The 19,160-nt window shown below is 39.0% G+C and overlaps 1 protein-coding gene across 1 annotated transcript in view; it reads left to right on the top strand.

Annotated features, from left to right (window-relative positions):
- Positions 1-18,446: 18,446 nt before the first annotated feature.
- The window catches only part of DNAH5 (dynein axonemal heavy chain 5), a 121,879-nt gene continuing 121,165 nt past the window's right edge, over positions 18,447-19,160 (top strand). The window contains exon 1 of the mRNA XM_069853488.1: positions 18,447-18,554. Within this exon, the coding sequence (XP_069709589.1) occupies positions 18,498-18,554 (57 nt within the window). The 5' untranslated portion in view covers positions 18,447-18,497. The remainder of the gene's footprint in view (positions 18,555-19,160) is intronic.

Here is a 19,160-nt window from a genome sequence, read left to right as displayed (position 1 = left end):
GAAGTGAGAGGGACTAAAAACTGGGAGAGCTGCCAGGCTTAGAGGGTTGCAATCAGCAGCACGAAGTCCATGTAGAGGCCTGTCACAATAGTGCACCCCAAGGGTCAACACTGGTTTAATACTGTTTAGCATCTGAATTAATGATCTGGATGATGGGATAGAGCCCACCCTCCGTGGATGCATAGATGATACGAAACTATGGGGAGTGATATGCCACATGGTGGTGCCATGATTCAGAAGGATTTTGACAGGCTGGAGATAATGGCCTAAAAGGAATTTCCTGAAATTCAGCAACAGGATTTACCAAGTCCTGCACCTGGACTGCGCATGGCAGGTAACTCATCAGAGAAGACTGATTGCATACCAGGCTGCCTTAGAAAGTGTGGTGCCAGCCAGCCAAGGGAGGTGATGCTTCCCCTCTACTCAGCACTGGTGAGGTCACGTCTGGAATGCTGTGTCCATTTCCAGGCTCCCCAGTACAAGAGAGACAGACACAGTGGAGCAAGTGCACCAACGGCCACAAAGGGACTGGAGCATCTGTCTAATGAATAAAGCTTGAGAACTAGGACTGTTTAGCCTGGAGAAGAGGTGTCTCAGAGGGATCCTATCAATCCTCTGAAGGTAAGGTGTAAAGGAGAGGGAGCTAGACTCTTCTCAGTGGTGCCCAGGACAAGAGGCAATGAGCATAAACTGGGACACAGGAAATTCAACTCAAGCATAGGAAAAAAATTAACTGTGAAGGCAGTCAAAGAGTGGAATGGATTTCTCAGAGATGTGGAATCTCCATCTACACAGATATTAAAAACTCAGCTAGACATGGACCTGGACAACCTTTTCTGGCTGACTCTGCTTTGAGCAGGGCTTGGATTAGATGATCTCCAGAGAGCCCTTTCAGCTTCAACTATTTCATGATTCTGTGTTACAGTGGCACCTTCAGTACCCTTAATGATATAAAAATCTCAGCGAGGTACCTCTGCTAAGCTATGTGTGTCCTGACAGTTAAACAATAAGAATATGGAGAATATTAGTGCTAAGGATGAACACAAAATACAGAGATATTTATAGGAAGCAAATTGTGGAAGGATAAAATCAGGAGTCATGCAGGAGCAAAAAATAGAATAAACAAATAATGGGAAGCCTAGGAAAGACCACAATGCTTAGTGTCTTTTTTCTTTGCTCTTAATAAAATGCTTTTTTTGACAGGACAGTAAAAATAATAAAAATAAAAGGAAAACATTGGATTAAAGAAATACTTTAAAGTATTTTATCATTTTGAGCTATCCAAGATAACAGGAAATGAAATATACCTTTGAATGCTGAGAATAATTGTCCAAACAAGATCATTTTTTTTTTAAGCATTACTTAAGGATGGTTAAAGTCTCAGGCTCTTAAAGAATATGACACAGCACCCTTCCTTACAAATGAGGGAAGAATCTTCAGGATTACTAGAAGAAACTGTTATGCTATCATTTTCTAAGAGTTTATGGGACAAGAATGGGAAAGAAAATATATCACATAGATTAAAAAAAGGTAAGGCAGGTTGGATCAATCCAATTATCTTCTTGGGTAGTTTAGCTCCTTGACAGGCATTTATTCATCTAGTTTGAACTAATACCTCTAGCATGCCCCTATTTTTTTAGCATTTTCTAGCACAACTCCATATTTTTTTTTTTTTTTATTCTGTTTGTAAATATTTTAAGAAACAACACAGATACAATCCAGTTTAAATTACTATGATGGATATCAGCAATGATTTGAAAGACTATGTTCAAGACAAGCTGTTAATTATTTTCAGAGAAACTCTGTGAAGACACCATATGAGGTTTTAAAGGAGCCTGACTTTTCAGAGCAATGTTCTTAAAAACCTGAGAATTTGTGTCCATATAAAGTACCAGGCTGAGAAAGCTGATCCAGATGTGGATCAGAGGGTGGGAATGAAACTTAAAGTAGTTTTCATTAAAGAAGCAGGGCATTAAAGAAAATCTCTGAAAGTCAGTACTCAAGAAAGGAAAAGTCAAACGAACAAGTGTAAAAGGGAATAAATATCAACATGTAAAAGTGTATCAGAAAATGATATATGGGATCCCATGCGTGTTAAAGTGAAAACTGAAACAATCCAGAGTAAAAGGATAAGGAGTGTTTTATGTCCAGCTTTGCATGTCACATTTTGGCAATAGTGCCAACAAACTTGAAAATCACAAAGAACACAACCAATGAATTCCAATGAAATGCTGACATAAATAGCTTTTAGCTGAAATAATTTGCTTCTTTCTAGGAGAGAAAAAAACTGAGGGAGAAAACATTTCCCACTGTGGCGAAGTGAGCAAAGGGCTGCGTACGGCTTAGCTGTCTATCATGGTTAATCCACAACAGACACGTTGATATCATCTATTCTGCCTAGTAACTGAAGGATAGAGAAGAAAAATTGTACTCCGAAGTAATAATTGATATTAGTTAAAAAAATAGTGAAATGGGTAAATGAGAACTGGACCATGCCCCCTGGGAGGTATGTGTAGTCTTTTGTCTTACAGAGATTTTTTTTCAAGAGCAGGAGGAAAAATCCTGTTAGGGAATGGTTAGGAATTTTTGGGCTGAGACATTGAGACATTCTGAAAGTCCTTTGCAGTCTTGTCTGTGCATGTTTCCACAACAGACTAGCAGCAGGCTCCCTGAGCCGGAGTTCAAATTACATCAAAAGGAGCAAAAAAGAAACACATTCCAATGTGAAATACTTACCTCAAGCCTGGGCATTGGGTTTCTTCCACATTTCTGTAAAGAATTTCAGGTTTTCTGATCCTGAATTATGTGTGCTTTACTACTAGTGTTTATCTTTTATGCTTCGAGGAATGTTTTGGCATAGATTCTGGATGAATAAAAGCTGCTGATGCCTCAGTGTCAGGTCACACACACTGTCCTTCATGTATATTTAATCTTAGAGCACTTTCAGTAGCTCTGTGCTTGCACTGTAGCTATTTTCTATAGTGTAATTACCACCCTGACTTGTATCTGCTATCAGAAGTTAAGGAGAAAGAGATCACCCCAGGGACAGATTTGTTCACGAACACATTTGGAATGTGATTTATATATAAACGACCAGTAGGTCTAACAGAGCGTTAGCAAAAATCTTTATTTTCTCTGTCTTACCCTAAGAGTAAGGAACATTAGAAACTTGATAGCAAAGACATTCTCTAGTCATTTAAGAGGGCAGCCCTCACTCTGTTACCCACTTAGAAGAAAGCTTTATTACATGTACCTGTAGTATTAAGGTGTATTAAATTTCATTGCCCTTTCACCATACAGTTAAAAGAGCAGCGTTTGAAGGTTTTAATTCTCCTGCCTCCCTCAGTGACACCAGCTGGGAGCTGCATAAATACATGCATTTGGGAGTTGCTGCAAATGAAATATTTAAGCTCAGATTCTTTTGTGATGTCTTGAATGAGGAGTGGCTGAGGAAATTGTGGTTGTGTAGACTAGGGAGGGAAGCTGAGGAGAGACCTTATCACTGCCTACAAGTATCTGAAAGGAGATTGTAGAGAGGTGGGTGTTGGTCTCTTCTCTCCAGTAACAAGTGATAGGATGAGAAGAAAGTTGTACTACAGAAGGTTCAGATTGGACATCAGGAAAACTTCTTTCAACAAAAGGGTTATTGGGCCCTAGAACAGGCTGCCCAGGGAGGTGGTTGAGTTGCTGTCCCTGCAGGTATTTAAAAGATGGGTAGGTGAGCTGCTCAGGGATCTGGTCTAGTAGTGGACAGGTATAGCTGGACTCGATGATCTCAGAGGTCTTTTTTAACCTAGTGGTTCTATGAATCCCAAGGCTGCATCTGATAGAAGTTTTCAGCTTTTAGTGCAGTAGCAAGGTGTGACTTTTCAGGTCTCTCTCCCTAAAAAAAGAAATAGGCTAGCTGCTGGGGGATTCATGACAAATGCCTGAGAAGTTGGCTGGCCTACAAACCAGCTGGCACTGGGACTTGCCGTCCCGAATACCTGCAAAAACTTTCGCAGCATCCCTGCTGCCGGTGGAGTGCAACGGGTGCAAGGTTCTTGTGCTGGGTGGAGCCAGGGGTGCTGCACAGGGCTTGGATGTCCCTGTGGGTCTGCACAGCCCTGGCTTGTTGTGGGAGGGACGGGGTTAGTGTTTGTACAAGAAGTACTTACTATTACAAAAAGAGGAATAGCTTAGATTTAAGCTAGAGTCCGGTTTCACCTAAGTAATTGGTTTTGGGTTTTTTTTTTGAAGTTAGATAGAATGTCCCTGTGATAGTGTGTTTTCTTCATTCCTTGAAGAAAACGCCTTGTGTGAAGTATGATCTGTGATGAACTGATGTCTCTTCTATAACTGCCTCTGTTTGGGGTCTCTCCTTATCTCAATTGCAAAGCTGGGCAGAGAGCTGGAGCTAGCTCCAAATTAGCAAGCGTTTTAGCTGTTGTAAAGTTCATAATAACATTAAAATTAGTCCTTGGAAAGGAGTAGCCTATGCACAAGACTTCGAGGTAAGTTTATATACACATGTAAGCGGGAAATACATTCTGTCCCAGCTCTGGTCTCGCTGCACACGACTGACGGAGATCGCTCCCTCGCGTTACCCAGGCCTCATAAAGGATGTTTGCTTTCTAAAACTCCAAAACGGGGTGGACGAGTTGCTAAGGGGCATGGTTTAGTGTTTGATAGGAATGGTTGGACTCGATGATCCATTGGGTCTCTTCCAACCTGGTTATTCTGATTCTATGATTCTAAAACGAGCCAGAGAGTTTATTTGCTGGCATTTTCCATATCGTTTTTGGCGAACCAGCTGGGCCAGCCAGTGTTGGGTTGGTTTTTTTTCTTTTTTTTTTTTGAGATGACGATTAAAACGCAAGGCCCAGCCTGGGAAAGCGCTGCGGGGTTGGCAGCCGTTTCCCAGCCCCGAGCAGCAAATCGTTGTGGCTGGGAGCCGGGACCGACCGCGGGCTGCAAAGGGAAGTAAAAAAAACCCGAAACAATACAACTTAGAAAAGGACCAGAGGGAAAAAAAAAAAAAAAAGCAGCTTCCCGAGGGCGAGTTCGGCAGGGGGAGCCCCTGGGGACGGCGCCGGGGATGGAGGCGGCGGGGCGAGGCTCCGGGCGGCCCCCGGGGAGCGGCGGGGACGGGCAGGTGAGGGGCGACCCCCCCCGAGCAAATGCTCAGGCAACAATTGCCCGCGCAAAGGGCAGATGGAGCGAGAAAGAGCCCGGCTCCGACGCGACCCGAGCGGGTTGGAGGGAGTGGGGGTGTGGGGGGGTGTGTGTTGGGAGAAATCCGCCTTTCGGGGATGCCGTGAGCGACATCCCAGCGTCTGGGGTCTCTCTGGGAAATGGAGTTTCGGAGAGGCTCTTCTATCGTAACTTGTTGCTTTTCTTTTTCCCCGTAAGGTTTTTGTGGGACGAGGCGTCCCGCCAAGGGCCGCGTTGCAAGGGCGTTTGCGCGTCTGCACTCGGTTTGTGGGACGCGGGGTTACTGGTTCTCCTTGTTTCCCTGAGATGCCTCTCTACGGTGATAAAAGAACATGCTAGCAGAATAACTAGGGGTAGCTTCCCCTGTTGCCTCCCCTGAGAAGTTTTTTTTTTATCTTCCATGAAATTTACAGGTGTTTCTTATTGGTAAACAACATACACGTTGTTGTATCTTGAAGAGGGTGGCTGTTTGTAATGTTAATTATTTGTCCCGTGACAAGACTTCAAATGGGAAAAATCTTATAAAGTCTTCATTCTGAAATGTAGCAGAGGATGCTCTTGAGACCTGATGTAAAAGCAGAGGAATAATATATAGAATCGTTAAGGTTGGAGAAGACCTCATAGAATCACGGGGTTGGAAGAGACCCACCGGGTCATCGAGTCCAACCATTCCTATCAAACACTAAACCATGCCCCTCAGCACCTCGTCCACCCATGCCTTAAACACCTCCAGGGAAGGGGACTCAACCACCTCCCTGGGCAGCCTCAGAGATAATCAAGTCCAACCACTGGCCCCACACCACCCTGCCTATTAAAACATGTCCCAAAGTGTGTTTTTTTTTTTTTTTTTACATCTCCTGGGACTGACTCCATCAGTGCTCTAGGTGGCCTTTGCTAATGCTTCAGTGCGCTTTAAGTAAAGAAATTTCTCTTTAAGTAAAGAAATTTAACACTGTAAAGAATTTAATATCATGCACTGACAAATCCCATTTCCTGCCTTGCATCACAAGTCTTTTGCTTTCAGCTCTGCTCTGATAATTATTTTATTACTAGTTTTGTTGAGTCAAAACAGACAATGAATTATACAACAGGTTTTCAAGTGTTAACATTTAATTAACCTTTTTTTTTTTTTGTAAACTATTTTTTATCTTCTCTTTGTTTTGGCTGAGTTCTCAATGTAGCTAAAAGTGAAAAATTTTACAGTATAGTCTTTCACTATTAATGGAAGCTAACCTGATTACCTTTCCTTGTGAGGGATGTGTAGTTAATAGATCTTGGGGATGGTTAGATTCCATTAGATTTCCGTAATGCTAAAGCAATATAGATACACTTCATTTTTAACTTCTGCTGTTGTGTTTAGGATGTGTTTGAAAACTATCCAGTGTGATATTTCTTTACAGTTACAAATATAACAAATCATTGTGCCTGTCTCTTGTAAGAGTAACTTGTTTACCAGGAAGCCTGTCCTACCCAAACTTAAAACTTTAAAGTAAAGACAATCAGCCTATGCTGTGGTAATATCATCTAAAATAACCTCTAATTTCATAAAGAGATATTTATTTCGTTTACAAGGGATGAACTACAAGTATATAGTTAACTAATTTGTTGCTATGTAGAGCTAAGGGTAAAAATGAAGCCACTATCTCTTTGTTAGCATTCATTTACATTTTGGTTACAGCACTGTTCAGCTGAGAGTTTGCTGCCTTATCCTTTTGCTTTTATGGATATGTGGCTGAGATTAAGTAGTCAGATTTTTTTTTTTAAGGAGTGTAGTTTGATTATACTTGTCATTGAATACCTTCACAGGCTGGAAACTTTTGCTCTTGTGCAACTTGGGAATTAAGTCCATGTTAGTAAGTATGTGTGTCTTGTTTTGTGACTTTCCTAGTATGGCGATTGATGATGTAACTTCTCAGTGACCAGAAATATCCTCCTGTGTTTTAGTAGCCTATATTTTGCAGTGAACGGGGTGAAGGAAGATAGAGATTAAAAGGATTCTTTCCACACTTGAGCAATTCAGTTTAACCACTGAGGGCAAGCAAGCAGCTGTGTTACTCTTCTGCAGGGTGACCTGCCTTAATGGGAGTTTTTGTTGAACAGACCAGTATAATAATTGTTAAACTTGTCACTTCTGCCTTTGGAGGTGTTCAGGAACAGGAGCCAATGTGTCCTGACCAGTGGATTTGCAAAATAGTAGGAGACATAACAAACACCTCTTTGGTATTGGCACTTTCCCAGGAAAACAAAAGTAGGACAGTAAGATTGTTCAATACCGGGTGGAGAGTAGTGTAAGCAGGCAAAAGTCTTCGATGTTTCAGTGAAAATACAGGAAAATATTTAAGACTGTGACAAGTGTTTGGCAATAACTATTGAAAGAAGTAAAATGCCTTCATCTCCAGTAAAAGATAAGTTTTCAGCCTAATTCTATATGCCATAATTTTGGTATTGTCCTGAGATGAAATGATCCTTCAACTTTACTGGTATTTCTGTTCTGAAACAAACAAAATGCAGAAGAGGCCATGGGTTTAGCTTCTACTAGAGGCAGATTGTTGTAAGTCACTGAATTCATGTACGTGTGCTGCAGCAATTGCAACCTAGCAAGTTCTTACTAAGAAAAATCCTGCATTTGACAGTATGCATAAAAATTAACAGGGGCAGAAAGCTGCATAATTTGTCTTTTTGAGGAAGCATGCAAAGTTGCAAAGAGGTATGGTTTAAGGTGGGAGAACTGGAAAGAAAAAATGGATGAAAAGATGGAACCACTTCTTTAATGTGCAAAGTAGAGAGAAATTTTCTCAGTTTTGTCTTTTTATTTTTATTTTTTTTTAAGCAATGATTGGTTATCTTTGATGCGATTAGTAACTGTCCACTTGCCAAGTAGTGGCAGACAAACCATGGACACAGTTACTGAATATCAAAGCATGTGGCAAATTGCATTGAGACAGCTGTTACTGTAGTATAAGATGGATGAGGTAATCTTAGCCACGGCTAACGATAGCTAACCTGCTGGAAGACAGGAAAAGCTGCTTTCTGCTTCTCATTGTTAGTAGGACACTACAAGGAGTTAGAAGAATATGCAGTAATGGAAAGAGGAGCCAATGCAGTAGCATAAGAACTATGGGTAGATTTCTTTAATTTTTCTAACAGGCATTTCTGAGCGAAAGAAAACCAGAAGCTAAGTGTGCTGTCTGGTTTGGAATATTGGTGATGGTTGAGTAGTATATCAATATGTTATGCATTTGCTAAATATATTTGGACAAAGGATGACATCAAATGCTTAAATGCAGAAAGAAGAATTTTTCTTCGTTGGGCTGTAACTGGTTAAAAGAATGCCACGGGTCCCTACTGATTTTAGTTTTCAGTAGCCACGTAATATATTTGAAAATGCTTAACTGACATCTCCAAAGAACCATTACTAATAATGGAGTATGTCATCGGTACTATTAATAATCAGAAGATTTACAGGTAGGGAAGACCTCTGTTGCTTAGTATAGATCAGACAATATGTCATACTCCCAACATTTACATAAAGAATGATAACACTTCATGACTATAACAATCATGTACCACAGAAGCAGAAAGAGGTTTAAGGCTGGCATCTTGTCCAACGTCCTCCACTCCAAGTATACAGAGGAGAGATGGCAAGCCTAGGAAGCAGAAGTTGCACGGCTCCTGTTGCTCAGCAACAATTCCAGCTTTCTACTGTGATACGTATGCAGACAGTAGCAGTAGTGCTGTTTCCAGAAAGGTCTCATTTTATTGCCGAGGAATAAATTCCTCCCTGACACAGCTAGAAGGTATGCCGTGTAGGCATGGGGTGCCTGCCCACAGCCCTGAAATAATGTATAATCCCAGCCCCAGGATGGCTTATAACTTTGCATTATTTCTGCTTTTGTGGAACTGAATGATTTTGACATTTGTTTATGTAGTGTTGAAATTTTGGCATTACATTAAGTATATAAAGGAAAATGCTTGGTTATTGGCAAATACAGTTCTGTTTCCATTCCGAGGTTTCTGAGGAGTCGTTCAGTCAACACCTGAAGGGTGTTGGGGCAAGGACTTAGGGTTGAATAGCAGGGCAGGGGAGAGCACTGGATACCTTGTGGCTCCATGCATATGGACTGCTGATGCTGAAAGACTGCAGCTGGTCTAGTTTAGCTGCGTGACAAAACTGGTCATGATAACACCAACAGTTTTAGGAAATAACAGGATGGCTCATATGCCCAGTGGATTTTAGGGTATTATGAGCAGTGGATTAAAAGTGAACAAAAAGGTAAAGTGCAGAGAATGGCATTTGGCATTGGTTATATCTTCTAGAGTAAAGAAAGACCAGACAAGTTAAAGAAGAGTGGTTTTTTGTTTTTTGGGATTTTTTTTTGGTCTCTTTCAGGAGAAAAAGCCTCCTTCTTCATTTCGTCATTATTTTGAGTACAGATTTGCCCTTAAGTATTTACTCCATTTGTACTCCAATCAGTTGTCAGCACGAGCTGCCTTTCCTGCTTGGTTAAAGAAACAGAACTGAGTTGCCCTCTGTGAAAACGTCAGAGGCATTCAGGACTCCTAGAAAGCTGAAGACCTTGCTGAAGCAGCATGATGAAAAATGATGTGTTAGAACATAGTCTAAGGAACAGTAGAAACTCCAGGTTCCTGAAGCAGTAAATACTTCATAATGTTGAGTTGTCTCCTCATCTGTATACCGCAACAGATTTTTTCTCTTGTGCTTTCCATATTGTTGTTCTTGTGCCATGCGCCTGTGAACCTGACAGATGGTTGAAGAATGGTCTAAATTGCAATTTTTAGAGTAGCTTAAATGACATTACTTTTCTTAGCAGAACATAGGAGAAGCTGGTATTTAATGACTTGAAATACGTGACTTGAGTCTCTCTGTATGTAGGGTAATAATATATAAAAGAAAACATACCTAGTTTTCCCTTAGCATGTATGAACAGAGCAAATTTTAAGAACTATCAGATTTTTACTGCTGAAGAAAGTGGTTTATTTAGCAGATAATAGTGGGTGGATTATGAAATCTACAACTACTAAAGGATTGTAACTTGGATGTGCAATTAAGTGCCAGAAGTTGGAGGTCGTAGGGTGTGGTTTCTGTTTCATCATGATTTGTTTCTTACAAATTTATATACCAAAACTATTTAGAACTTCCAGCATGGAAAAAATAACGTAAATTCTGCCTTTTGAAAACTTTAATGACACATTTTAAGGCAGAAAAATGTGGAAACCAGTGTTTCTAGTGTATTTTTCTAACAACCATTACTTTTAAAACGAAACAAAACTTGCATTCTTCCTGCTTTTAGTAGAGGAGGAGGGAGAGGGAAAGAGCATGCTGTTCCCATCGTGGCCAGGTAGAGCAGTGATGGGTCCCAGCTGAGCAGTCTTGGGCTGGCCTGACTATGCCCTTAGTGTAGCATGTGACAATGAGAAAGATAAGAATGCTAATGATGACTCTCTGCTCTGTCTTTTTCTTGGGACCTGTTCAAACTTCCTATGATTGTTACTGCTGACTGGAATATGTTAATCAAATGCAAATATTGCACATTGGTTGTTACATCTCTGTTTATGTGAATTATCCACTAATATTTATCAGATGTCTCTGACTATTTTCTGTGTTGTCATGCCTTATGTCTGGTATTCTGTTTACAAAGTCTTGTAGTGATAGGTCTAGGGGCAATGGGTATGAACTGGAGATGGGCAGATTTAGACAAGACATAAGGAAGAATTTCTTCACCATTAGAGTGTTGAGGCACAGGAACAGGTTGGAACAGGGAAGTTGTGGATGCCACATCCTTGGAGGTGTTCAAGGCCAGGTTGGATGGGGACTTGGGCAGCCTGATATAGTGGGAGGTGTTCCTGCCCATGGCAGGGGGTTGGAACTAGATGATCTTTAAGGTCTCTTCCAACCCAAACTGTTCTATGATTCTCTAATTCAAACTGAAATCTTCAAAGACAAACAAAGAAGGAAGTGAGGAAAGGTGATCCTTTTACTAGAAAGAATGACTTTCTAAGAGAAGCACCATAACATCATTGTTGGCACTTGCAGGTGGAGGCCATGGGGAGTAACAACAAAAGAGCAGCAGCGCTGGAACAGTAAAGGAAATAAAAACCCTGCTATAGTGGCTCTGGAAAACACCCCTCTGGCAGTTTGGGTGCAAGGTTACAGTTCTGCAAGCATCAAGGCTTTAGCATTAGTGAGGTGAAAGCACCTGGAGGTACCATGCAGCAAGATAGTTTTAGATTTGTTGGAATTTAAAAGCTGAAGTTTACCTCTACTGAAATACATTAAAGGTATTGTTAACAGTAGCAAGTAAAAGAACGTCACTTTACATGTGGTGGAGTTATTGTATCTGCCTCCCACATGATACTGACTAGCCTCTGGACAATATTTAACAGTGGTGGAGAGGGAATTCCTGCTAAAAGCTGAGAAGCTGGGTTTTCATGAGTGTTGCTTTAGCTTCATGCAAACAATGCAGTAGCTTCAGGGAAAAGCTTTTGGAATCTTGTTTTGTTTTCTCAGAAGTGTTCAATTAAAAGAGTTCTTTTAAAGTTTAAGGAAAATGTGAACAGGGTTGCATGTTAACTTTCTGCTGCCCCAGCCTCGAATTGCTGCTGTATAGCACTCAGAAAAAAGCAGTAAGTAAATGAGGAATCTTGATATAATGGTATATTAGGGAACAGCCTCTGAAGGTGCAGTAAAAGTAGTGATCTAAATCTTGGGTTGATCAATAAATAGATAACCCTCCAAAGGCTTAGAGCAAGAAGTGCCTTGTTAGATGATGACTCTTCTCAGAAAGAATAAAAGACAAACTTAACCAAGTAGAGAGGGGGAAGAATGGATTACACTGCAGAAAAGAAATAGAAATATGTGGCCTGTGATTCTTAGCTTTTTATTTCTCCTGAAAAAGAGAAAGGTATGAAAGCAGACACTACTATGTTGGCTGGTTGCTAGGTATTATGATTTGCATTCCACAGCTGCTACTACTGAAACTTGCCAAGAGGGGGACTTTGTTTCTTAGTCAAAGAACTAGTAGCTTAGATTATATGTACTTAGTTGTTGCTGCTCTGTTTCATTGAATTTTTATCAAACTTAAATTGTAAACAAATGAATAAGTTGCATTAAATGGAGTCTTGTTGGCTTGTAAATAACTCTAAATGTACAGACTGAAAAAATGGATAAGACTTTCTTAAAGTCTGCTTGGAAGTAAATGCGAAGTAAGAAGGTTATAAGCTTATTAAACAACACAACGCTTCCCCCCATCATTTTCTACATTTTGAAATTCTGTGTGTTGAAGGAATTAATTTCCTTTAATTGTACACACATTAGTAAATTATGGGGACAGAGAGGAAACAAGGAAGACATCTTACTTGCAACGCTTTCAGACTGAAGACTTTTTACATGTGCTAGTAATACTGTTGAACAAATAGCTCTTTCCGAGCTACTGTGGAGGAAGTGCCATGAGACTTCTATTTTCACCTAATGCATATAGCTTGTTTCAAAGGTGGACTGGTAGGCTTATCTCAAACTAGTATTAGTAGGAAAGATCCAAAGGGCAGCTGGGGTTTTAAGTAACTTCCAAGTGACTGTAAGGAAAACACTAAGCTCAGCATAGCTACTGAACTGTTTAATGAATATGTTGCTTATAATGGAGTGATAGACTACAATGGAAATACCCTTTTCTTGAAATCTGTAATGGGATAGGTATGTTCTGTACAGGTTATTTGTATCCTGATTACTATATAGTTCATCTTTAAGGTTTATGGTTGGACTTGATAATGTTAAAGGTCTCATCTAACCTAAATGACTTTATGATACTATAACTTGCCCAGTATGAATACAGCATGTATTACAAACAGTAGCCACACAGCTATCTGCAGCACAAGCTGTGATTTTCTCCTGACCTATAGGTCAGATGAGTTACTCTTGTGAGCTCAGTGCAGCTGTGAGTGGAGTTTTAGAAAGCTTTAGAGCAATTTAGTTCAGCTGATTCTGAACAACGGTAATTGCTGTTGATTGCAGTACAAAAGTACTGCTAAACATGTAGTGGAAAAGCCTGAATTCAGCACAAGTAATCAAAACCTTCAAAATGTTAATATTACTTATTAAAAGGGACATAAAAATTCCATTGCTGGAACTATTTTATTTGCTTCTCTGTGGATTCAGCTATGCTTCTGGTGCTGGCAACTAAACTTAAGATAGATCTGGATCATGGAGCAACTTGCAGGACCTGAATCAAATGGTATTGTTGCTGTTGATAGCCAGACAGATGGGAGTTTTCAGTTGATGAACATTTTTGTTTGTTATTCCACGGAAAATAAATTTTCCAAATGGACACTTATTTAATACTAAACCACCTAGAAACACTCCAGATTAGTACGATCAAGTATGTGTTTATTAATTTATTTAGTGTTCTGTGGTTTGCAAGGTTTTAACAAGTAGTAAATCTTAAAGACCCTTCTCAGATGATAACTCTCATTCTATAACTCACAGTGCTTACAAAAGATAGCTGACATTGTTTAGACTCTTAAGATGTTTGAAAAACTGTGGAACAGAAACATGATCCAAGCCAAAGCTATAGCAGTTCTTCAGCTCTTGGCTGTAAAGATAACTCACCGTTTCTCCAGGCAGCTCTGATAGCCCTTGAAAGCAGAAAAACAAAAGCAACATTTCTTTAAGGCATGATTGTTTGGATTGGTAGGGCCGGCTTACAGCCTGTTGAAGGGTGTGAAGCAGACAGAGTGGATTTAAGCAGAACTCCTGAACTATTGTGAAGTAGTGGCATACCTCTAAAGTTTGATGTAAAGGTTAAGGTAACTGTTCTGAGAACACTCGATGAGCACTGCAGTTCAGTGTTTAGATTTCAACACTGTTATTCCTGCCTACACAATTTGGATAGTCATAACAACACACATAAATCAAAACTGCTTTAATGCTAAAAATACTGAATTCAAACATGAGCTGCCAAGTTAATGAATAAGAACACTCCGTGTTAGCTTCCTGGAGGGGCCTGCAGGGAAGCACAACAACTTTATTTCTAAGGTTAAATGAGCAAAATGTTAATTAGCTAATGGCCTGTTATTACAGTAATGCTTTGTTTGCCATGCAGCAGCTTGAAAAGAGAGTCTTTTAATTGTTTAATGCTAGACAGCAGCTACTGAACACCATCACTTGCACTTTCATTGCAGATAGTATCACAGTGTTTTCTCTATAGGAATCTGTGAGCTACTTTGCTCTAGTAATGGCTGGCCTGTATGTGTGTCTGTATATATATATATATCTCAAATACTGTCACTTAGAGGTTTTTCTAACTATAACCAAAGACTTGCTGAATCCCTTTTTTTGACATGGACTCCAAAAACTTTTTCAGTGACAGAGAGAAGTAGGGGCCAACTGGTAGGTGCTATGAGAAAGAACATAGGTAAAGTAGGTGTCACTGCATTTATATTTCAAATGTAATCAGTAGTAATTGGGAAAGTCCTCAAAACTGGATTGTTAATTGGTAGATGTTGCTTCCAAGGGAAGTAATCCTCAAGAGCTCTTCCAAAAAGAAGATTTCCTACTAGTGTAGGAAATCACTAAATATGTTGAAGTTTTAGGTTTTATTCAGCAAAGCAGTTAAAAATCCTTGCCTTGATTCAAGATCTTAAAGCTTAATGTTATTTGGCTTTGAAAGCAGCTCATAGTAAAAAGTCTACCACTTGCTTTGGTTATCATTGCTGTTGTATGAAGAGGAGGCAGCCGAGTGTGCTCTTTTAAGTTCTTCCACTAATGTTCAGTGTGGATTTTCATTTGTGATTTGTAAATGATCATCTCTGTAAAGAACAATTTCAATTGCCAAATTGTATGTAGACTCTATTTTGTGGTCTTGTGAAAAACAGCATGGTAATGTACGCTTTAGGCTTTTGACCACTAGATGGTAGCTAACTACTATCTGTAAGAAACCTTGTTACCAAAGCTGTGCAATGTAACACTATCAAAAAATATTTTGCCATTATGAAATGAACGTTTTAAAATCCTAAACTAATATGACAGCGTAATGTTTTCATGTGAATTTTCTTCTGTAATGTAGTTGATTTTGTACTTCATGTATTTACCCCAAATCTGACTTAATGTTTTGGAGGGTGCTGAAAATAGTCAAGGCTTTTTAGAGACAAATGACAGACTAAAATTGTTCTGAGAATGTTGAGTTATAATACAAAATTGCATATTCTCCCTGTGGTGTATATTACATTGTTAAAAATAATGCAACTTCACCATGGGTCTTGCACTCCTGAAGCATCTGTGGAGGAAATGTGTTCTTCAAATCGCAAATTTGATAGTGGATCACCAATAAAATAAAGGGTAAAAGAGCAGGTGTTTTTAAAGTTGATTAAAAACTGCAAGAAAACTTGTTTTTGCAAATGATAAAAGTGTTTTTGTAAGTATTAAATTTGGTATGAGTACTTGTTAAGTTATTGATTACATGACCTTTCCTCAGCAAGAACTGTTAAAAAAATCTTTAAAATGAACCTGGTTTATTGGACCCATTTCTGTAGCCATGATACACTATTCAAACTAATGCTCTTGTGGATGTAAAATTCCTAAAGCAATATTTTTATAGCAGCTTCAGCAGTTGTCAGCTCTACCAAGCTTAAGGCTGAGCATTATTTATTTTTGTGACTTGCAAGGCAAAGAAGTGGTACAGAAGTGGTAGGAGTGGTGATAGGAGTCTTGTATATGGTTGCTGACCAATATGTTGCTGCTTTGCCTCCTGGGTTATTGGCTGTATTAATGGTGTGCTGAATTGGCTCTGCTGGAAGTCTGGCTTTTGACCAGAGGACAATAATGACATGACAATGGCAGTTCAGTACTTTCTCAACCAGTTCACTACTTTTCAATGTTCTTTTTTAACACAAAAGGTGGAAGATCATAGGAAGTTGCTTTCTGTAATAATAAAAAAAACTTTCCATGACTCTAACCAAGATTAGCATATTATATAGTGCTCTTAATGCCGTCTTATTAAACAGTTCTGAGTGACAGCTGACTGAGGAGATATTAGAACTGCAAAAAGGTTTTCTGCTTAAGTTTATGAATTGTGATTATTTAACACGTATATGGGTCCCCCTCATAGGTTAGATTCTTGCCGGTGATGATTGCCAGTCATTTTAATTTTGCCAGCCTTTTAATTAATGGTCGTACTAATTCCAGCTAGTGGCCAGTTGTTAGTGCTGTCACTCAGGGATTGATGCTGAGCCTAATACTGTTTAGTATGTTTACAAATGACCTGAATAATGCTACAGGCTATGTTCTCTGCAAGGCTGTTGGTGATAAACTGGCTGGAGAGGCCGATATATAGAGGGCAGAGCTGCTATTCAAACAAACCTGGATAGGCTTGAGAAGTGGACTGACAGGAACCTCAAGAAATGCAATAAAAGCAAGTGCTAAATCCTATAGTTAGGAGAGAATAACTTTGTATGACACTACAGGTCAGTGGACAACTTGCTAGATTGAAAGTGTACAGAAAGACTGAAGGGTTCTGTTCCACACCAAACTGAAAGTGAGGCAGTAATGCACATCATAGCAAAGAATGCTGACCACAGATAGGTCTGAAATATCCAGCAAGGTTGAAAGAGTGAGTTCAGCAGTGAGTCACTGTGATGGTCAGGAAGCCAGAGTGTGTGATGTATGAGATAATACTTGGAGAACTGGGAGAGAAGGCTAAGGGGAGTTCTTAGTGCAGCATACTATTGTCTAATGGGAAGGAGAGAGCTGAACTTGTCATAAAACTGTATCCCATCCAGCTAGATGGAAGCAATCTTTGGGTGTCAAACACTGTTATAGTGCATAAAAGGTTGTGGAATCTTCATCTTTTAAGATATTCAGAACTCAACTGCACACGTCTTTGAGCAACCCCTTCTAATTTGAGTTGCTTTGAGCAGAAGACTAGACAGTAAGTTAGATGCTATGACTTTCCATAATTTTATGAAAAAGCTCCATGATTCTTTGGTGTTTTTTTTTTTCTGAGAGATTTATTTAAAATTATTTTTCCCCTTTTTTGAAAAGAGCTTGTATTGATGCATGGCACAGTTAAGCCTGCTGGGCTGAGTTTTTACAGTAGAAGTTGTGACTCCTGCACAGAAGTAAATAATTTCTCACTGTTCTGGATATACCCAGGAATTAATACAGTGTGTAATATTTAATAGCAGGTTTAGTTTTAAAAGAAAAAGTTGTGAATAGTTCAGAGAAAACTATGGATGTTTACTTTTACCTTAAATGCAATTTATTTCAGTCTTACAAACGTGTATGCACAATCAGATTTGGCTATAGTAGAAGGGGAAAATTGTGTGGAAAAAGCAGATAATGTGGGGAAAATGTTTTTTATTCATGCAATTTTTATCAACACTGAGGTTGTCAATTGATTTTAGACATTATTCACATTGATAAGTGGTAACAAATATTTAGGGGAATTCTAAGCCTAAAATAGCTGTAAACATTTCTAGGGTTTTTTTTGTTGTTGTTCCTAATATTTGATCATTAGTTTGTTTTCTTGGCATTTTCCAGAGGCCATCAGAATAGATTCTGCCACTGAAGTAGAAAAAGTAAGACTATTTTAAGAAGAAAAAAGTTAACATTCCTTACTGAGAAAAAATTGCTGTATTAAGCAGCTGTTTTGCAACTGAAAAATAACTGATACTAAATGTGCTTGTATAAAAAAATATGAATAGAAAACTTGGTAATTCAGTAGTTTGTAGGTAAAAGCAATTTGAAAGCTGCTTGACTGTGGTTGCTATATATTTAATCAGTCATCTGTGACAAGGAAACAAAGATGTTTGTTGACATGAGGATTACTTAAGAAGGCTAAACACAAATCAGATTAGCAGCTATAGATTTGACTTTTGCAAATGGTTATGTTGCCCTTGAGCATGATGAATGGTATCGAGTGGTGTTTGTATATAAACAATATCACCTTAACAACACTGGTTGGTAGAAGTAATTTTCAGCTCCTAGCCTATAGGTGGTAAATTGTGGTGGTTAGGGACTTGTAGTTTCTAAATTAGTCCAATTTAGATTTCAAGTAATTTAAATGCACATTAAAATGGAATTTTAAATACAGAACTAAGGTTAATAGTTGCTGACTTTTTAGGTCCTTACTGTATTTTCTAGAGGGTTTTTTTGGTGATCCTACAGATAAGAATGAAACAAATAGGGACAGAAGGTTACGGCGAGAGTGCAAAATGGTGAATCAAGAAGCTTGTTAGATAGTTTAAGGCTTATTGCTGAAAAATAGTGCTTGATGCTTATATAAAATAGTAAAATGTTTAAAGCTGGAAGAAAGCAACTTTGGAAATGGAGCATTGGCAGAATTATAAAGGTAAGGAAAGCTGAACTTTGGACTAGGTTGAGACTAGTAACTGTATAGTTTGAATAAAAGTGTCAGTTGAGGGGGGTGTGTAGAAAATGTGTGTTTTAAAATGGTTCAAATGGATTATGTTGATTTCACAAATCATTCTAGCTATAAAAAAAACAGATAAACTTGGCATTTTGAAGCAAGACATGGTATTTGGGATAGGTCTTTGTCATGAGAGAGGGTTTTTTATGTAACTAGTCTTGTAAGTTAATTGGTAGTGTATCAAAATCTGTGTTTTTGAACAAGGTGTCCTGAGTTAGTGCAGTATTATACTGCAGGTGGGCAAGCTCCAACTGGTGCTTGAAATTTAAAAGCCAGCTAACTGCCCTAATTCTGTAGGGTATGTATTTTTTGGAGAGGAGTGAATAAAAAGTTGTGTGTCTGTTGGAAACGGAGGGTGCTTGGAAAGTGTAAAATGATTTGCAGTTTACTTTTAAGGTGAAATCCATGAACAATGCTTATGCAATGTAAAACATCTTAGCAAGTTAAAAGAGAGACAGTGGAATGCTGTGTTGGTTAATAAGATAATAAGCTAAGACAGTTAACAATAGAACACTCTTACTTTCTGAC

The sequence above is a fragment of the Phaenicophaeus curvirostris genome, chromosome 3 (assembly GCF_032191515.1).
Source record: "Phaenicophaeus curvirostris isolate KB17595 chromosome 3, BPBGC_Pcur_1.0, whole genome shotgun sequence".
NCBI classification, from domain to species: domain Eukaryota; kingdom Metazoa; phylum Chordata; class Aves; order Cuculiformes; family Cuculidae; genus Phaenicophaeus; species Phaenicophaeus curvirostris.
The sequence above is the reverse complement of the archived record's forward strand: the minus strand, read 5'-3'. Positions and strand labels throughout refer to the sequence as shown.